The 21,664-nt window shown below is 35.2% G+C and overlaps 1 protein-coding gene across 11 annotated transcripts in view; it reads right to left on the bottom strand.

The window, feature by feature from the left end:
• Nucleotides 1–2,769: 2,769 nt before the first annotated feature.
• Nucleotides 2,770–21,664, bottom strand: part of POLK (DNA polymerase kappa) — an 87,736-nt gene continuing 68,841 nt past the window's right edge. For 7 of the 11 annotated variants that reach the window (XM_004058708.5, XM_055367799.2, XM_063700682.1 and 4 more), the window contains 9 exons: nucleotides 21,088–21,327; nucleotides 19,123–19,247; nucleotides 17,629–17,795; nucleotides 15,503–15,535; nucleotides 12,173–12,269; nucleotides 8,565–8,736; nucleotides 5,424–6,383; nucleotides 4,805–4,847; nucleotides 2,770–4,660 (listed from right to left, as the gene is read on the bottom strand). In XM_004058708.5, the coding sequence (XP_004058756.3) occupies nucleotides 4,576–4,660; nucleotides 4,805–4,847; nucleotides 5,424–6,383; nucleotides 8,565–8,736; nucleotides 12,173–12,269; nucleotides 15,503–15,535; nucleotides 17,629–17,795; nucleotides 19,123–19,247; nucleotides 21,088–21,327 (1,922 nt within the window). In that variant the 3' untranslated portion in view covers nucleotides 2,770–4,575. Of the gene's footprint in view, nucleotides 4,661–4,804; nucleotides 4,848–5,419; nucleotides 6,384–8,564; nucleotides 8,737–12,172; nucleotides 12,270–15,502; nucleotides 15,536–17,628; nucleotides 17,796–19,122; nucleotides 19,248–21,087; nucleotides 21,328–21,664 lie in introns of all 11 variants that reach the window. The other 4 variants (XM_055367795.2, XM_063700679.1, XM_055367797.2 and 1 more) reach the window with 1 other exon arrangement.

Here is a 21,664-nt window from a genome sequence, read left to right on the forward strand (position 1 = left end):
TGATCTTTCTTTTTTATATTTTATTTGAATACAATTCTAATAATTTGACATTAATGTGGTAAAGGGTTAACCCAGCAGCCTCAGGTCACTCAAGCCCTGCACTTTTCAAAGAGAGGTGTCTTCAGGTACTGGCCCTTCCTAGACTAGCTCCTGGGAAATGACCTGAGCTCTTGGAATTTCCAGTTTGATAATAGTGTTCTAGTATGCCTGAGGCCTTGGGCTACATTTTGTTAGTTTGACTAGATAGTTTATGCTAACAGTATGAATCATGGCGAATGTCTGTTTTTGAATGGCTGAAGCCCTGGGCCTTGAGGTATCAGTACACCTCTGGGGTCTTGAGACTGAACGGGTAAGGTCAGTCACATGGGTGATGCATGTCTATGTGACTGACTTCCAGTAAACACCTTGGACACCAAGGATTGGTTGAGCTTCCTTGGTTGGCAATATTTTGCACATGCTGTCACACATTTCTGGGAGAATTAAGCATGTCCCCATGTGACTCAACAAGGAAGAGGCACCAGGAAGCTTGTGACTGAACTGATACAGAAATAGGGTACTGCAAATAACAAAGCCTAATATAACAAATTGACTTAGGGTTGGAGAGAAGAATTTAGGGAGTGGGGACACAAATATCACAGACTGGAAAACTGGTGACTTGTTTGGTGGTGTATTAGGGTCCTCTAGAGGGACAGAACTAATAGATGTATATATGAAGGGGAGTTTCTTAGGAAAATTGACTCACACAATCACAAGGTGAAGTCCCACAGTCTGCAAGCTGAGAAGCCAGGAAGCCAGTCTGAGTCCCAAAACCTCAAAAGCAGACAAGCAGACGGTGCAGCCCTTCAGTCTGTGGCTGAAGGCCTGATAGTCCCAGGCAAATCACTGGTGGAAGTCCAAGAGTCCAAAAGCTGAAGAACTTGGAGTCTGATGTTCAAGGGCAGAAGACATGCAGCACAGGAGAAAGATGGAGGCCAGAAGACTTAGCCAGTGTAGTCCTTCCACCTTCCTCTGCCTGCTTTTATCCTAGCTATGCTGGCAGCTGATTAGATGGTGCACAACCAGATTGAGGGTGGATCTGCCTCTTGAGCCCACTGACTCAAATGTTAATCTTCTTTGGCAATACCCTCACAGACACACCCAGGAACAATAGTTTGCATAATTTAATCCAATCAAGTTGACACTCAATATTAACCATCACAAACGGCAAAAAAATATTTGGTCTAACTGTCAACAGCTGTCTTAGGAAAGAAGACCAAATACTGATTGAGGCTGTAGCCTTAGGGGAAATGCTAGGAGAAAAACTAAAAATTTTGCATGGGATGGCTCTTTCTTGCTGTGTTCAGCAAGGTTCTAGAAGAAAAAAATGTATTTTTTTCTCGATTGAAATTAGCTAGCCTGCAGAGATGGAGGAAAATATCATCTTGTTAACGAAAGCAGTTTTTGCCATTTTTTTCTCTTTATTATAAAGGTTATATATGAACAAGAATATATAAAATATATATGTATAAAGAGTATTTTAAAAGTGAACATCCATGCAATCACCACCCAAGACAAGAAATAGAACATTGCCAGCATCCCAGAAGCACCAGGTGCCACTCCCCAATCACACTGCTTTACTTCTCCACAGAGGAAATCATTATTCTGGTTCTGGGGACAGCAAAACACTTGCTTTTCTTTACAGTTTTATCTCATATATATAACTATATACCCTTAAAACAATATAGTTGTTCAGTTTTTACTGTTTTAAACTTTATACAAATGGAATCATGTTGATGGCATCCTTCTGTGATTTGCTTCTTTTGCTCTATGCCATGTCTGTGATATTCATCTACGTTGTGGTTAGCTATTTCCTTCATTTTCACCACTGTGTAGAATTCTACTGTTTCAATATAAATGCCATGGTAGAATTTAACCATTCTACCATTGCTGAATATTTGGTTCATTTCTAACTTTTGGATATTGCAGTGCTGCTATGAACATTAAAAAATTTTTTTCTTGGCCACCTTCCTGACTGGGAAGAACTTTCTTGTACATGCTTCCTAGGATACATGTTCATTAGTTTTCCCAAGGCATTGTATTAGTTAGGGTCCTGACAGGGAAAAAAATAACTGTAATGAAAGATAACCCGCAAAGATGTATACTTCAGAGTGCAATTGCTAGGTTTTGAGCATGTTTATCTTTAAATTTACTGAAGGACAAATTTTTCCACAGTGATTGTTTTCAATGTAAGAGCTGACATCATCACCAAAACTTAGTATCATTAGATCATTTCATTTTTGCAAATAAGGTAAAGATGTAATACCTCCTTGTAGTTTTATTTTTTACTTCCCAAATATTAATATGGCTGGGAATATTTTCATGTTTCTTGGTCATCTGGATTTCCTTTCACTTGAAATGCCATATAAAGTCTTTTGTCCAAATTTCTATTGACTGTCTTTTTCTTACTGATTCATAGGGATCATTTATATATTCTGGACACTAGTTTTTCACCAGTTATATATATTGCAAATATGGTGGTTCTTTATATTAGGTTTATATTAGGTTCACTAAGTAGGTGAGATTATGCATGCTTATTACCAGTTCTTGTAGTTTTGCTGTATTTTCTTCAAATGCCCCAAATCAAAATTATAATAAAAAGAAAATGGGTTGGATATAATAGACAAAACAGGTAGTAAAGAATGTGAAGAAAATTCTGGGCAGAGAAAACAAAAGTGAAGGCATAAGAGGGAGGAAGAGTGGAAAGGTAGAAAATCATCTCTATTAGATCAATTAAAGCTTTAAATTTTATTTCAAATGATTAAATATTACTAAATGATAATATTCAACTACATAAATCCTTAAATGAAAATAATTTAGCATTTATTCTAATACTGAAGATAATAAAAATAAACCTAAGGCAAGACAGAAAATAATTCACTATGGTACTATTTACCTTTCAGTACATTAAGTCAGTGTTTCATTGAACTTAAATTTGTACATAATTTACATAAGTAAATCACACGATCAAGAACCATAACACTACAACTTTGTATTTGCCATAGTGTATAATAACATCAGTCATGGGATTGGATTGGCATGCTAGCAGGCATTAAGCCTAATTTAAAGAATCTAGTAATTAAAAGTCTAGTTACCACTTTGTCAAAGTCTGTGAGTTCTTAATTAAGCTATTCCTAAAACATTATAATATACAAAATATATATTTAGATCATAAGCTAAAATATGAAAAGCAAGGGGAGAGAAAACAAAAATATAAGAGAAAAGATTTAGCTCCTTAAAGAAGGAACAGAAAATGGCTTCCAACTTCATGTTGCAATTAAATAATAACTATTATTATATTATTGAGACAGAGTCTCGCTCTTCAGGCTGGAGTACAGTGGCAAGATCTTGGCTGACTGCAGCTTTGACCTCCCAGGTTCAAGTAGTTCTCCTGCCTCAGCCGTCTGAGTAGCTGGGATTACAGGCGTGTGCCACCAAGCCTGGCTAATTTTTTTTTTTTTTTTTTTTATCGTTTTAGTAGAGACAGGGTCTCACCATGTTGGCGAGGCTGGTCTCAAACTCCTGACCTCAAGTGATCTGCCCACTCGGCCTCCCAAAGGGCTGGCATTACAGGTGTGAGCCATTGTGCCCGGCCTAACTAATTATTTTTTGAGAAGAACTCATTGATAGCACAAAAGTACTTGGAGAAACTACTTAAGCTAACTACTATTAAGCTGTCTTCTTTCACAAATATTAATAAAAATACTGATAGAAATGTAACTAAGATACATAATGTGTTTTAATACACATTAATCTTTTGAATTACACATTTTCTCTTGAGGATTATAATAAAATGATGGTACAATTTATCCTTCTTTATAGATTTGTGGAAAGTACCAACATAATTGACAAGAAATGAAATACTGCCATTTAAAAGTCCTGTATTAAAATAAAACTACTTTGAATCATCTTAGACTAAATATTTTAAAAACTGATTCAAGTGCTTATTCATAAGATAACGGAATTTTAAATAAGAAAAGCCAAATTAAAAATTATATTTTAGGCAAAAACCATTTTAACACAGATAATACTGTGATATTTATTTTCCTGAAGAAAACCACTTACGCTAGTTACATTAATACTCTTCATAGAACTTAAGATAAATTTTAATTATGAATGCTCATGAAGTATTTAAAGATACTAGGATCAATGCCAACAAAGCAGTTAAGTGCTGAAAAATTCTTATAATAATATAGGCATGTGTGAATCTTTGAGAGCCCTTACAAATGTTTTTATATTCAGTATAAAAATAATAAAAAAAAAATCACCTTCTTATCCCATTCCTAATTTCCCTTTTAAGAATTATCTCTTAACAGGATTGATTTCCAATTGATGTATAATGGAAGTAAAATTCTCATGGTTATAAAAAAGATACACAGAATCAGTATATGTATCTTAGAAAAGCAAACATCATCTGAGGAAGGATTATTGCACTTGCCTTCACTAAATAAATCTGCAAACTTAAAATCAGAAAGAACAAATTCATTGATTATAAAATAACTAGTTTCAATTAAAAATTAATGATAAAATGTTCAATGTTTACTTAAAAAATATATCAAGGGTATGTTTGGGATTGTTTGGTTTTATTTTCTTTGATGTTGAGTGCTTTGTCATCAATCCTGGCCTAGAATGAAAAGGAACACACAATTAAAATGCAGGAAGAGATTCTAGAAAATAATTCATTTTAAATATTGATTACTTAATAATTTATAAAATAATTGAATTTTCATATTGTAGCCAGCTTTATTAAAGCTCAAATTAGCCATACCTTTTTGTTCTTGTTACAGCCTTCTGTACTCCACTTGAGCTACCTTTAGAGGAAAGAAAGTCAAGAAATTCCATAATGAATAATATGAAATAATTAAAAAGTTGTATACAAATTTAAAAAGTTAAAACTTATTGATTAAAGATAACTTCCTTAGTACTATATAGTTCATATGTAAACACACCAAAAACTATAATTTCTTTGTAATTTACTAATTTTATCAGCATTACACTTAATTTTATTGGTGAAATTTGGGTAGAGTCAGCACTACCAAAAAATAAGTTAAAGAGGCTTTCTAGTTATGCAGTTATAGTTAATTTACCACTGTGCCTTCACAGATGTTCTCTGAAGGAATTTCTTGTTTGATTAGATCACTCAGCTCCTTAAACCTTTGAGTTCATTCTGTGCTAAATCAAGATCAAACCAAAGTTTTCCCCAAATTCACAATCTTCAGGCTTGAGTTAATTCTAACCTATGGCAATGTAACCAACATTTCCCTAAATGGCGGCATACACAAACTACCCATTTAATAGTATATGTTTCAGATTTAACAACAATCTCATTAATTTTAATAATACATATTCCTAGAAAATCATGCAGTTTAAAACAACTACACACTTACCAGTACTTCTGGAGCTTTCTTTGGGTTGATTAACTGGGTTAAATTTATCCTTTCTTAATTCTTGGATACAACTTTTATTTAAGCAAACATCCACATGCACATTGAACAGGGTTAGATCTGAAGTCTTTTGTTCTACGTTACAAACAGGACAAACTAGAGCTTGGCCTGTTTTCACTTCACATAAGTAAGGCTGGCGGTATTCTTGTCTACTTAATGATCCAACATCTTCGTTTTCCAATGAAACAGTACAAGAAGAATTCTGATGACAGTGTTCAATATTAAAAGACTTGCTTGGGAGACTAGAACATTCTTCCTTGCTATGCTTATTACTTAAAGCATCTATGCTTTCTGATTTAGATGAGTTATCTATAGTATCTACTAAAGCTACACAATCTACTGAAGATATTTCTTTAATTTTTGGATGGGCTTCATAATCTTGCTTCTCACAAAGTGAAGAAGCAGGAACATTTTCTTTCTTGTTAACTTTGGTAGCAGAAACATGTGAACACGAGAACATTTTAAAGTTTTCACTGATTGAAGGTCCATCAAGACATTCATCTACATGTTTATTCAAGGCTTCCAGACTGATGCACCCTTGAGCCCTAAAGCAAACAGGACAGGTAAATATCTGACAGTCATCTGAATTCTCTGATATTTCCAAATTCTCATTCATCTTCTTCTTTAAAACTTGGAATGGTTGTGATGTCTGGAAACTTTGTTTATTCACGGCTTCACATTTAAATATATCTTGGTGACTCCATTTCCTTTCTGATCGTTTTTTATCAAAGAAACTCTTCTTATGAGACATTTCTAGAGGTTTTACAAACTTATCTTTGTCAGTTTTCTCTAATGTACACTCAGTGGCTGACAGGGCTTGGTTTCCAGCCTGTAAAAAGCCAATAATGCTCCTTTGTTGGTGTTTCCTGTCCTCTTCATTGGGAAAACTAGATATCCGAACACCTAAATTAAACCAATCACAATCAATTTCAAATTGAACAAAGCCAATTCACTCACAATGCATAAAAACATTTTGTCTAGTGCTATGACATATACAAAAGGTTGGCTAGAGAGAAACTATAAGTAACATTTCAAAGCTGGTATTATAAGTACAAATTTATCTTCCTTTATAAAAGAATATCATTAAATATTAACTATCTATTTGGAGTTAGTATAATGATGTAGGATTTTAATTCATATGTGACACATAATACCATTAAATTAATACCAGTAACTAACTGGAGTCAACTATACAGACTCTTTAGCTCTTTTTTTTCTAATAGACTTTATTTTTTAGAGGAATTTTAGGTTCACAACAAAACTGAGCAGCAGGTACAATGAGTTCCCATAGATCCCCTTTCCCTACACATGCACACCCCTCCACCACCCCAACTATCAACATGTGGCACCACAGTGGTACATTTGTTACAATCTATAAACCTACACTGCCACAACATTGTCACTCAAAGTCCATAGCTTACATAGGGTTCACCCTTGAAACATTCTGGGCGCTGGACAAATTTATAATGACGTGTCATTATAGAATCATACGGAATCATTTCATTGCCCTAAAATTCCTGTGTTTTGCCTATTTATCCCTCCTTCCCCTCTTAACTCCTGACAATCAATTATTTTTTATGGTACTCATATTTGCCTTTTCCAGAATCTCATATGGTTGGAATCATACAGTATTTAGCTTTTTCAGACTGGCTTCTTTTACTTAACATTATACAGTTAAGTTTCATTCATGTCTTTTCATGAATTGATAATTCATTTATTTTCTGTGCTGAATATTATTCCACTGTCTGTATGTACCACAGTTTATTTATCCATTCACATACCGAAGGACATCGTGCTTGCTTCAAAGTTTTGGCAATTATGAATTAAGCTTCTATAAATATCTGCTCTTGGGCTTTTTTTTTTTTTTTTTTTTTTTCTGAGGTGGAGTTTCACTCTTGTTGCCCAGGCTGGAGTGCAACGGCGTGATCTCAGCTCACTGCAACTTCCCGGGTTCAAGCGATTCTCCTGCCTCAGCCTCTCAAGTAGCTGGGATTACAGGTGCCCACCACCATGTCCAGCTAATTTTTTGTAGTTTTTGTAGAGATGCGGTTTCACTATGTTGGCCAGGCTGGTCTCGAACTCCTGACCTCAGGCAATCCACCTGCCTTGGCCTCCCAAAGTGTTGAGATTACAGGTGTGAGCCACCACGCCCAGCCTGGCTCTTTCAATTAACACTTTATTCAGTTGATTTCAGTGTGTGCTATATCTTTCATAAATAAAATTATGGCTAGTGACCCACTCCTTACTAGTAAAATGTGCATTTGGAGTGGTGATCCACATATGTACTTTCAACCAGTACACTTTGGAAACATGGCTTGTTACTTTTTACCATGTAGTGGCTGGAGATGTGATTTCACAATGTCACAATCCTTTATCTGTAATTCCAAAATCCAAAAAGTTCTGAAAATTGTAAGCAACAAGTGATACCTGATGACTAAATTAATGTCATCAGTCTTTACAGTCTCTGAATATTTTGTTTTGCTACAGAAATATTAATGTGTTTGAACAGGGGGTGTTGCCCCAGATCCACAAAGAAGTATTACAACATAATATACTCTACATGCACTGAATTTGCTTTCTAAAATCTGAAAAGTTTTGAATTTTGAAACATACCTGGCCACAAGAATTTCATTAAGTTATAAGGAAAATAACAACTTTAATTGACTCTTACTGGAATTAAACTAATGATCATGGCATCACACATCAGGGTCTAATAACTAAGACAAATGGCAGCAGCAAAGGAAGAACTTCGTAAACAGGTTTAAGAAATAAAATGAAGGCGAGAATACAGGTGCTCATTGAGTTACAGTAGGATTGTATCCAGATAAACCCACTGTAAATTGAAAACATAATAAGTCAACTTACAATACTTTCAATTTATGATGGGTTTATCGGGATGTAACCACCTTGTAAGTCAAGAGTGTACTGAAAGCATACAGCTTTCCCACTGTCGCAAAGTTGAAAAATCATTAACAATCCCCCATTGTTAAGTTGGGGGCCCCCTGTATTCCCAAAGTTGATTACTTGGGAAAATCTAGCAGATTTAAGGAAAAACAAAAAAATAAAAAAATAAAAAAGTCATACCCATAAGTCTTAATCTCAAGGGATGTGGAAAATCAGCATCAATTTCTGTTTTTAGCAATTCCTTAGCAATGGCAAATATTTCTTCTGCAGTAGAAACAACAGATGAAACTGTAGATGCACGAGTTTTTACTTCAAAATTCACATTCTTCAACTTAATGGTAACAGTTCTACCCTATAACATATACAATATGTTATTTATTTATTTATGAGACAGGGTCTCTCTATGTTGTCCATGCTGGAGTGCGCTGGCACAGCTGTAGCTCACTGCAGCCTTCAACTTCTGGGTTCAAGCAATCCTCTTGCCTCAGCCTCCTGAGTAGCTAAGATTACAAGTACGTGCCACTACACCAGCTAATTTTTTATTTTTTTGTAGAATTGGAGTCTCACTATGCTACCCAGGCTAGTCTCAAATTCCTGGCCACAAGCGATCCTGGCCTCCCAAAGTGTTGGGATTATAGGCATGAGCTACCGCACCCAACCAGAATACATTATTCTGTATGACTTCCTAACTTCTAGAAAAAAGTCATTTACATGTTAGAAAAATTCAGAAAGGTTTACGGACATAAGAATATGGAAGTATAACCAATTATTTATAAAACATGGTGATAAACATAAAGAATAAGAGGCCGGGTGCAGTGGCTCATGCCTGTAATCCCAGCATTTTGGGCGGGTGGATCACGAGGTCAGGAGTTCAAGACCAGCCTGGCCAACATGGTGAAACCCTGTCTCTAATAAAAATACAAAAATTAGCTGAGCGTGATGGCAGGCACCTGTAATCCCAGTGACTGGGGAGGCTGAGGCAGGAGAATAGTTTGAAGCCAGGAGGTGGAGGTTGCATTGAGCCGAGATCACACCATTGCACTCCAGCCTGGGTGACAGGGCAAGACTCTGTCTCAGAAAAAAAAAGAATGATTAAAATACCATTTTAGCCAAAAACGTTTACTTCCCTTTCCAAACATAAGCTAAAATCCCATTTTATTTTGTTTTTGAGATGGGGGTCCCATTCTATTGCCCAGGCTGGAGTATAGTGGCATGATTGTGGCTCACTGCAGCTTTGACCTCCCAGGCTCATGCTATCCTCCTATCTCAGCCTCCCAAGTAGCTGGGACTACACACTCGTGCCACCAGGCCCAGCTAATTTTTACATTTTCTTTGTAGAGACGTGATTTTGCTATGTTGTCCAGGCTGGTCTTGAACTCCTGGGCTCAAGCAATCCTCTGGCCTCAGCTTCCCAATGTGCTGGGATTACAGGCATGAGCCACTATGCCTGGCCTAAAATCCCATTTTAGCCAGTAATTTTTATTCCCCTTCCCAACTGAATTTTTTTGTTTGTTTTTTTGTTGTTGTTTTAGACAGTCTCACTCTGTTGCCCAGGCTGGAGTGCAGTGGTGGGATCTTGGCTCACTGCAGCCTCTGCCTCCCGGGTTCAAGTGATTCTCCAGCCTCAGCCTCCAGAGTAGCTGGGATTACAGGTGCCCGCCACCATTTTTAGTAGTGATGGGGTTTCACCATGTTGGCCAGGCTGGTCTCAAACTCCTGACCTCAGGTGATACCCCTGCCTTGGCCTCCTAAAGAGCTGGGATTACAGGAATGAGCCACCGTGCCTAGCCCCCCAACTGAATTTTTATAAAAGACCATTACAAGAGGGAAAGGTTAAATGATCACTTTTATTTTTACTGAATCTCTTTTGGAGGTTGATTAATTACCTACAAAGGAAGGAAAAAAATCTTCCTAAAAGTGTCTCACTGAAAACGACTTATGAATAGTTCACACTTATTGTGTGCCTTCTGCATTGCCAGATGCTATGCCAAACAATTTAATGTAAGAATTCCCTTTACACTTAAGTGTTTTATGTGTGCAGGGTTTCAGTGGAGACAATGAAACAGTTCTAGAGATGGGTGGTGGTGATGGTTATAAAACAATATGAACTGTACACTTAAAAACAGTTAAAATGTAAATTTTATGTTATGTATATTTTAGTATCCCCTGGAGGAGGAAGTTAATTCCTGCTCTCTCTCATCTGAGGGTAGTTAGATTTACTGACTTACTTCCAAAGGGAAAAACACTAACTTCACAGTGGAGAAGCCTAGCAAACACTAACCAAGTGATGAAGGTTAATATCAACCATGACATCATGTGGCTATTATATACCCCATGATAGGATGTTATGAGAAGGGCACTTCCTCTTTGTGATACTCTTTCTAAAAATCCATAACCCTGATCTAATCATGAGAAAATCATCAGACAAACCCAGATTGGGCGACATTCTGCAGAATACCTGTATAGTACTACCCAACACTGTCAAGGTCATGAAAAAGAAGGAAAAACTAAGAAACTATCACAGACCAGGAAACTGGAGAGACATGACAGCTAAATGCAATGTAGTCCCCTGGACTGAATTCTGGAAGGCAGAGACGATATTAATGGAAAAATAAGTAAACTCCAAATAAAGTCTGGGGTTGAGTTAATAATTGACAATGTATTAAATGTCAGTTTCTTATTTTTGACAAATGTACTCTGGTAATATGTTAATAATGGAGGAAACCAGGTGAGGAGTATGCTGAAATTCTATTATTTTTGTGACTTTTCTGGAAATCTAAAATGATCATAAAATTAAATGTTTATTTAAATATTTTTTAAAAAGAAAATTCTTTAAATTCAAGGTATGATAGAGAAAGATACTCATCAGATATTCCACTCTTTGTAGTAACTTTTTTAAAACAAATTTTTTTACTGATTAGCATAATAGTTTTACTGATGCATTATATGAACATAGTAAATTATCACATGTACCTCATAGTTTTGATCTTTGTAAAGATCAAATAAGTGTACTTGGGATATCTATCACCTTAAATATTTGTATTTTCTTTATGCTAGAAACATTCAAATTATTCTCTTCTAGCTATTCTGGTATGTAACATAGATTACTGTACACTATAGTCACCTTACTGATCTATTGAACACTAGGTCTTATTTCTTCTATCAAACCAGATATTTGTACCTGTGTAGCAATTTAAAAATACCTTTTTATTATGCTTTGTACTGACTCTACCTCTAGTTTGAGAGTGTTGGGAATACACTAAATATAAATTGTTGTGAGTGAAGATTATAAAATAGCAAGTTCAAAGCCTTATAGGTTTTGTTGTCCTGTGTTAAGCAACCTGGACTACAACCTTGAAATAAAATGCCTATTTTAGAAGGTCATTGTCTAAGTAAGAAAAACATTAAAGGATGATTGGAAAGACATTTGTAATATGTGAATACAATTCTCTGGAAATCCTTTCTTTTGCCTTATTCTCTAATGCCAGTGTAACTTTGGTTTTAACTTATTCAAATGTACTCCTGAGGTACAGAAGTAAAGTCCTCTGAATTATACTGAACCACTCTATCCTCATAAGGTGCTTCTTCATAGAATCACCTCATCACAGACTCCAGATATGGGTCAGAATTGGATTTGTATCTGACTGTTGGGGATAGGAATACACTATTCTGACGTTTATTAATTTGTATTCATCTTTAAGAAATGTGTAATCTAACTCTAGCTTTTAAGGTAGCATTTTACTATTAAAAAACTTTAAAACTAAGGACACCATATCAAAATAAAGCACCTTAAGTCTTTCTTTCTGTAGATCCTGAGCGAGCTCACTGCAAAGTTCTTGACATAGGCTGTATTGCTCTTCCGCTTTATTTATCTCACTGAATGTCCTAGAAAGACAAGAATAATTTTGGCGCACAAAGTAAACTATAATCCAGGATAATTTGGAAATGGTATGCATGTTTATATGGCTAGCATTAAGTTATATTTTTCTGTATTACAAAATAAAGTTTTCAGATGAACTAAAATTTAATTAAGTAAAAACATCTAAGATCTATATAAATAATGGAAACCCACCTAAACAGGAAAGCTTGATTAGCAAAGAAACAATTTTATGCTCTTGCTCTATTATATCACAAAAAAGATAATTAAAATTACCAACAGATAATGGTAATGCCTCCAGAACTTAAAACAGATTAGGGTATATGTATATATAGACTTTATTACAGAAGATTATCTTAAGAAATTCCAAATGAGAACATCATTCCAATTACTGCACATGGATTTTATGGATGAGAAACATCTTTAAGTAGATTTAAGGGGTTGGCTCATGGAACCTAGGCAGAGTTGTTTAATAGACAGCTGAAAATAGAAGGCTGATAAGATTAAATGTAGGTATTTTGAATTCATCTGCAAAAAAGTGTTGAAAGAAGTTGACAAGTGATATTAACTTAAAAGAGGATAATACAAAGAGACCAGAATGATGAGTATGGACCCTGAGCAAGTGACTCTTCAGTAAAGAGTCCCCTTTCTACTTCTAACCTTATCCTCAGCTACTCAGTTCTCTTCCCTAGTGGCAACCAATGTGTCAGCTTCTTATTCTTATGAATTCCTTAGAAATATTCCACGTATACGGGCGCCTGTAGTCCCAGCTACTCGGGAGGCTGAGGCAGGAGAATGGCGAGAACCCAGGAGGCAGAGCTTGCAGTGAACCGAGACCGTACCACTGCACTCCAGCCTGGGCGACAGAGCGAGACTCCCTCTCAAAAACAAACAAAAAAAAGAAATATTCCACATATATATATATATATGTGTGTGTGTGTGTGTGTATGTGTGTATATATATAAAATAAGCAAACAAGAAGACATTTTCCTCTCTTTTTTATATAAACAGTAGAATTTTAGATACATTGTTTAGTACCCTGCTTTTCTCAATTTATCATGGTGAGAGTTCCCCATGAGTAAATGATTTCCTCATTTTTATACAGCAGCATAATATTCTAATTTAATGATGTAAGGTAATTTAACCAATTCTCTATTCATGGATATTACAGTTTTTTTCTATCATAAAAAATGCAGTGAGTAACCCTGTATATATGTAAAATGACATGTGACTAAATCTGTGGAATTAATTCTTAGTAAAAGAATTATGGCATCAAAGTACATGTGTATCTGTGATTTTGATACATATTATGAAATTTCTTACCCCCTGTGGTAGGCTAGATAATGGTCCCTAAAGATGTCCACATCCTAATCCCTGGAATCTGTGAACCTAGTATCTTACATGACAAAAGGGATTTAGCAGATGTGATTAAATTCTGACGGACAGAGATTACTCTGGAATGTCCAGCTGTGCCCAACGTAATCCCAAGGGTCCTTATAAGAAGGAGGCAGGAGGGTTAGAGTCAGAGAAAGAAGTTGCTGAGGCTATGAGCCAAAGATTCTGTGGCCTCTAGAAGCTTTTCATAAAGAAATGGACTCTCTCCCAGAGTTTCTAGAATAAATGGAACTCTACCAACACATTAACTTTAGAACTGCTGACTTTCAGAATGATAGAGAATAAATTTGTTTTGTTTTAAGCCACTAAATTTGTAGAAATTTGTTTTAATAGCAATAAAAAAACCTAATGTACTCCCTCTAAAGTTTACACATTTTTCACTCCTACAGTCTTGCCAATAGAGTATGTTAGAATCTTTGCCAACCTGATTAGTGAAAGAAAGGTATCTGAGAGAACTTTCAATCTGTATTTCTTTAATTATAAATGAAAATGGTAGTAATTTCACTTGTTTTAAGAGCCATTTGTATTTCCTTTTCTGTTAATTATTTAGAACTTTGTTCATTTCTTCTGTTGGCTTACTGTTCCTTTTTATTGATTATGAGTTCTTTCTATATTAGAGAAGTTAGTTAGTTTTGATATAAATTGCAACCTCCTTTCCCCCAACTTCATACCAAATTTGATGTTATATTGCCCATTTTAAAAAGCCAAGGGGAGAAAGTTTCCAGAAAAAAAAAGTGGAGAACACATTCCTGTGTGCCAAATTTAGCAAATATGGCAATACTATTTTGCTTTTGGATTTTTTTTTTCTCTCTCTCTCTTTGATTGCTTTCATATGGACCAAAACCTAAAATAGCAATTTTTATCAAAGCCATTTATTATGTTGTCTTGTAAAAGTTATTCAGCTTTTCTGACCACAAATAATATATGTGAAATATGAACACAATCTTGTACTAGGTCAGTGTTTTGTTTTGTCTTGTTTGATTTTGAGACAGAGTCTCACTCTGTCACCTAGGCTGGAGTGGAGTGAGTGGTGCCATCTCAGCTTACTGCAAACTCCACCTCCTGGGTTCAATTCTCGTGCCTCAGCCACCCAAGTAGCTGGGATTAAAGTTTAAGCGACCACACCGGGCTGATTTTTGTATTTTTAGTAGAGTCAGGGTTTTGCCATGTTGGCCAGGCTGGTCTCGAACTCCTGGCCTCAAGTGATCTGCCCACCTCAGCCTCCCAAAATGCTGGGATTACAGGGGTGAGCCACCTTGCCGGGCCCTAGGTCAGTGTTTCTTAAATGTCTCAGTGGAATCTTGCTGCTTTGAGGAGATAATTGAGGGACGTTTCAAACAATGACTTATTTCCCCAAACGGTAAGTTTCCATCATTATTTCATTTGGTTTTCAAACAGGACTGTAAACCACTAAACTAGATCATCTTTAAGCTCTCTTTTATCAGTAATAGTTTACTGTTTGATTAAGCTTCTGCTTAATCACCAATATTGAAAGAATTTTAGGAAGAATTCCCATTGTTACTTCTTAAATTTCCGAAGTAAATACTCAATTGTCCTTATAAACAAGCTAGAAATTAAGATATGAAATTCTAAAATGCTTGGTTTTCACTAGGTAGGATTAAAACCAACATTAAAAAATAGCTGAAGTTAATTTTTGAGATTATAGCAACTGAAAATAATAGTCTTATACTAAGGCATTTATTGCAGGGAGTGTAAACTACTAAAAGTTGTTATAGTAATTTGCAAATAGATTTCTTATTTCAGTGATATTTACTAAAAATTAATTTGATATTAGTTTAAAATAACATGAATTATGCACAATTAACAATAAATAATAAAACATTACCTCTCAACGCTCATACTTTTCCTCTCTCCATCCCTTGAAATGAAAAAAAAAGGTCTTTATTTTTCAAAGACTGAGTTTTTTTTAGTTAACCAAGAGGATTTAACATTATCAATTACCTTTTAGAGCTCTCAAATTTTTTATTAAAATTTATACATCATGAAAAACAGTTTTTTATCTAAAAACAAATCACCAAAGAACATAGATAGGTAAGATGCTAATATGATTATGAATCAAGTCTATATCTATTGAAGAGAATAAACTTGAAAATAGGTAGATATTAGAAATTGCTTCTATTAAAAACCTGACTATCAAAAACCACAACTTATAAAAACAAATAGGAAGTGATAGTGTAATATCTTCCAGTTATAAAATATAATTAAATGTTAAATAATTTAAAATCAGTTATCTAGTTTTTGGTTTAGTATATTAACTTCTTTCTCCCATAGCCTATTCATTATTCATTTATACCACTCTATAATAGAACCTCAGTCAGAATTTGGTACACAGCTATAGGATGAAGATTGGGAATCTGAATCACCTAGTTTGGCTGTATTCTAGCTGCTCTGACAGGATTAGTTAAAACCAAAAAGTTGAAATGACATGTAGAGTACTCATTTTCCGAATACTTAGTGAACCTATTATGATTCTGTTCTAGAACTTGAGGATATAGTAATGAAGGAAATAGACCAGGTACTTGCCCTCAGAAAACTTATATATTGGAGAGAGACAGATAACAAATATAGTAGTAAATATGGAATGGGTTAGAATGGGAGAAGTACTCAGATTAAAAAGCAAAGCAGAATAGGGGAATAGAGAATATGGACAGAGGGAAAGGCAGGTTTGGTATTTGTTATTATAAATTATCTATGAATTGCATGTAAAAGCCTTACCTGGATCTCTAAATACCACAAGTTAATATATGTTATGTTACATCAGAACTATATTGTTTTCAAGCACTATGGAAATAAAAAAATTTTTGCATTAAAAATAAAGTTTTATTTCCTGCTATCTTCAAATATAATTATTTATAATGCTGTGATATCTTCATCTTTCATTATGCCCACTGAAGATCAAAGTCAGCTAACTGTGGACTCAAAAGACTGAAGAGCAGGAAGAGATGAGAAAAGCAACACAACAAGCCTTGCAATCTCTGTAAAATTTAGTAGGCTTAATTAGTCCATCAATTTTATATGCATCCTCATTGATTTCTATTGTTGTCGTTTAGTTTAAATACAAGAATATAAAGGAGTCATTTTGAGGACAGGCTGACGAGGTGATGATAAAATTGTAAAAATAGTGCCCAGAGTTGACTTCCACGATTCCCAGTCTTTTAAAATTTCCTTCTTTTCACCTACTATCCCACAATAATTTACCTTCTACCTCTAGGGTTCCTCTTTTTAAGACCTAGATGAAAGAGTGGCAGGGAAGAAAACCCAGGGTATTTCCTCCAGCTGTTCCCTCTTCCAGCCTTTGCACGGCTGGCTCCCTCAGGTCTCTCCGCCTTTGGATGATGGTTGCTAACCCTCACACTTACCCCCCAGTCATTTTCTATACCCTCACTCTGCTTTACTTTCTTCATTTGTTTATTTGGTTATTTTCTATCTCTCACACTAGTCTGTAAACTCCATGAGGGCAGGAATTTGTCCTATTCGCTGCTGTTATCTACAGTGCCTAGAATAGTGCCTAACACAAAGTAAAGTAGTCAGTACTGAATGAATGAATCCGGAAAAGAAAAGAAATGTAGTTTAAGGCTTTCGAAGAATCATTACATCTCCTTCCTTAAAGGGTGAATTATGGAATACGGCCATCTCTCTTTCCACAACAACCTGACTACTGGCATTTCTCTTAGGTTCTGAACAAAGAACAAGGTAGGGATAAAAAAGAAACTATCATTCCTCTTGTCTCTCTACCCAACTGCTGACACCACAACCTAGGAGTGATTCTTTATTCTTCTTTTCTTTCCTCCTACATCCAATCTGTTGACTCTAATTCAAACATTATATTTTGAATTAAACTAGCCTGAAAGAATTTTAAAACATGTTATCCATATAGCCTCATCTCAATGGTTAAAACTGATATTGCAGCAAATGCTAAAGAAAAAGCAGAATGACAATACATATAGATACCTTGTCAGGTGTGTTGAACCTAGACCCAAGGAGATATGAAGGAAATAATGCCAAGATGTTTCAGAGAAAAGGAGAGAAAGCAATGCCCTCTGTTGGTAAAGTTCTGTACATGTAATAATTCCAAGGGCCTTTAACATTTTCTCTGTAACTTTTCCTATTCCAGAAACCTAGAAAAGAATCAATATTTATTATTGATAGATTTTAAAGTGAAGCTAAAAATTGAGATTACAACCTTATTACACTTTTTTTTTTTTTGAGATGGAGTCTCGCTCTCGTTGCCCAAGCTGGAGTACAGTGGTGCCAAGTTGGCTCACCGCAACCTCCACCTCCTGGGTTGTTCAAGCGATTCTCCTGCCTTAGACTCCTGAGCAGCTGGGATTACAGACATGCGCCACCATACCCGGCTAATTTTGTATTTTTAGTAGAGATGGGGTTTCTTCTTATTGGTCAGGCTGGTCTTGAACTCCTGACCTCAGGTGATCCGCCCACCCTGGCCTCCCAAAGTGCTCATTATATCTTTTATCATCGATAAAAGGTATGAATAATGTGACTATCTTCACAAGTCATGCAAGAAAACTGCTTTAATTACTTTTTGACCACATTTACTAAACTAGCGTTTCATGGAATTTCAAAAGGCATTAAAAAAGGAGTGCTGTTGTCATATAAACTTGGGGAATGGTGGGATTGACAAATTTAAGTGAAACTTTTTATTCCAAGATTTATGAATTTTTAATATATTAATATGCATAGTGACACATCAATGGTATATTCCAAAGGTATCTGACCCCAGAACCTTTTTAAAGGGAATATCTATCCATACTTGAAAAACATATTGGAAAACACTGCTTTGCAGCTACTCCTTACATATACTAGTCAGTAATCATTACATATTACATACTGAGCATTGAAAAATATTTAAATTCACTCATGTACATTATGTTGAATGAGAAAAGCAAGTCCTAGAACATCATATACAGTAGTGCATAGTGCAATTACTGAAAAAAAAGTGTATATATGCAGAAAAATCTAGAAGCTCTAAAAAATAATAAAGTATACACTTTCTGGAACCCCTGAGGGATAATCTTACCATTTTAAAAATGGCAAAACATTTTGGTTTATTCTCTGTCAAAAACAATTAAAATTCTAAATCTCTTTGAAGCATCATGCCCATTAATCTAGTAGCAATCTGGACTTTAGAACTAAGATAGCACTAAGTTACAGATGAAAGGACTGTTAGAAATATTCTTTTAATTTCCCTTCTCCTTGGCAGTAGTTCACTTAAAAATCTGATTATTACTTTAAATAAGCTAAATCTCACTTTTATGGTTTCATAGAAAGGTTTCTTCAAGTCCAAATTCAATCACCCATTATAGTTCTCACTTGTTATCTATTATTTTAAAACTGTTAAGCAAATAATGATTAACTATTGGCCTACATAGTATCTCTTCAGAATTCAGAGTACATATATAAATAAACTTTATGTAAAAATCTTACCTTCCTAATGGGTAAATCCTTGATGAAGTCCATCACAGCTTGTCTATTGGGAAGAATTTGGTATTGTCCATTTGGTTTATTCTTATCACTGCATACTTTTGCTAACATTGTATTTGGGGCAATGCCTTAAAAGAAGAATACTCTGATGACTCGAAGAAGTTGATATGTATGACTTTTAAATATGCAACAACAAAACAGAAAAAAAAAGTTAATTGCAAAAAATCTCAAATGATATATAATGCTACTTTAAAAATAACATTTGATTACCATCTATCTCCCCAGGGTTTGCTATGGTTTTAGGAAAAGAAATTGTACTAGTTATAGTCATTGTGGCAGCAAAAATGAGAAATATTTAATTCTCCATGACATTTTAAAATGTAAGAGTAATTTCTGAGCTAAGCAATATTAAGTGTTACTATTAGCTTACTTACTACCTTTAGTAGGAATACAGATTTTTTTTTTTTTTTTCAGATGGAGTCTTGCTCTGTCGCCCAGGCTGGAGTGCAATGGCGTGATCTTGGCTCACTGCAACCTCCGCCTCCTGGATTCAAGCGATTCTCCTGTCTCAGCCTCCCGAGTAGCCGGGATTAGAGGCACGCAACACCACGCCTGGCTAATTTTTGTATTTTTAGTAGAGATGGGGGTTTCACCATATTGGTCAGGCTGGTCTCAAACTCCTGACCTCAGGTAGTCCACCAGCTTCGGCCTCCCAAAGTGCTGGAATTACAGGCGTGAGCCATCACGCCCAGCCCAGATTGTTTTTATAGTGGTTCTATATCTATCTCTAAGAAAAGACACAGAATATAATTTAGGGTAGATGTTTACTCTTTGAAAATGTCTTTTGCGTAGATTATCCACATAAAGCAAAAAATCAAAGATTCTGGTTATGGTATATTTAAAATAATGATAATTAGATGGTGTATCCTTTTTATGTTATTCACAAAACAAATTACTATTTTTCAAAAAGATGTTTCACAATTTCTAGGAGTCCTAATTAAGATAATTTGAAATAGGTATATTCAAATATATTCATTAAACAGTTCATTTTAATTGTTATATAGATCTTCCTAAAATGCATTATTCATTCTCATGCTTTGGTGTAGAAAGAAAAGATTTACCTAATCACAATATGGCTTTTACAAGATAGTTCAGGGTCCTCATGATGAATAACAGTTATTATGCTAAGAGACAGTGATGGCCTCATGGGTTATCAACATATGTAAATTTGTTTTTCCTTTTACCAGATGGTTCTGGATTGCTATGTTGCTAGTTAGTATTTCTTCTGTCTCTTACCTTGTGGCCGTCTGGGTTCTCTCCTGCAATGTAATCTTGGACAGGATTGAAGTCTCCCAAGGAAAAACTAATAATCAAGTTATTACATGCAAAACCAATAAAAATATATTTTGTGCTAGAAAAAGATAGCTATATGAAATTTATGGGTTGGGCATGGTGGCTCAGGCCTGTAATCCCAGCGCTTTGGGAGGCCAAGGTGGGCGGATCATGAGGTCAGGAGATGGAGACCATCCTGGCTAACATGGTGAAACACCGTCACTACTGAAAATACAAAAAATTAGCTGGGCATGGTGGCATGCGCCTGTAGTCCCACCTACTTGGGAGGCTGAGGCAGGAGAATCGCTTGAACCCAGGAGGCAGAGGTTGCAGTAAGCTGAATGAGATCGCCCCACTGCACTCCAACCTGGGCGACAGAGCAAGACTCCATCTCAAAAAAAAAAAAGAAAGAAATGTATAATCTTTTTTTTCCTTCAGGCTCATAGTCTGCTTAATTCCAATTTACTTACTAGGTTCACAGCTATTCTGAATAGGTAAAGTTGTTAGAAGTTGAATGAAAGACTAAGTAAGTAAAATGTTACTATATACTTTATAATGAGAAACTACTAATATTACACTTAAATTAGCCAGTCTGAAAATTATAACTACAGTGGTCATCAATACCCTTTTAAATACCTGCACTGGCTGTCAGTGTTGTTTTCTGCTCAATTCTGAAACGAATTTCCTTTACCACTTCCTGGGCTGATGTTCCAAAAACAACTGAGTTTTGGAGTATTTGAGGATTGTTTTGTTCTTCAAAGTTCACTTGGAAAGGATCTCCTGGGGGCGGCACATCAGAAGGACTCTCTTCAAAAAGTAGTGGAGAGATGGATCGTTCATGCTCACTCAGTTTATTAACTTCCTTTCCTGGATTATCTAAATCATAAACAGGAAAATAACTCACCTTTATTTTAAGAAGTATATACTTCATAAGTTAGGTTTCCCTACATTATTTCTGAAGACAAAAACAAAAATCTAGTTTAGTTTAGTTTCTAGGATCCAAGATCAGAAATGCCATCATTTATCATTTAATGTTTTATAACCATTAAAGAGAACACTGATTATGAATTTTTCTTAAAAAGACTATTATCCATTTCCACAGTATAAATATTAAAAGGAAATATGTAAAACTCACTAATGTTCGTACCTAAATTAACTGAAATTCAGAATTAGGTTTCAGTTCACATTACCTTTTTCTTTAAAAAAAAAAAAG

The sequence above is a fragment of the Gorilla gorilla genome, chromosome 19 (genome assembly GCF_029281585.2).
Source record: "Gorilla gorilla gorilla isolate KB3781 chromosome 19, NHGRI_mGorGor1-v2.1_pri, whole genome shotgun sequence".
NCBI lineage: Eukaryota > Metazoa > Chordata > Mammalia > Primates > Hominidae > Gorilla > Gorilla gorilla.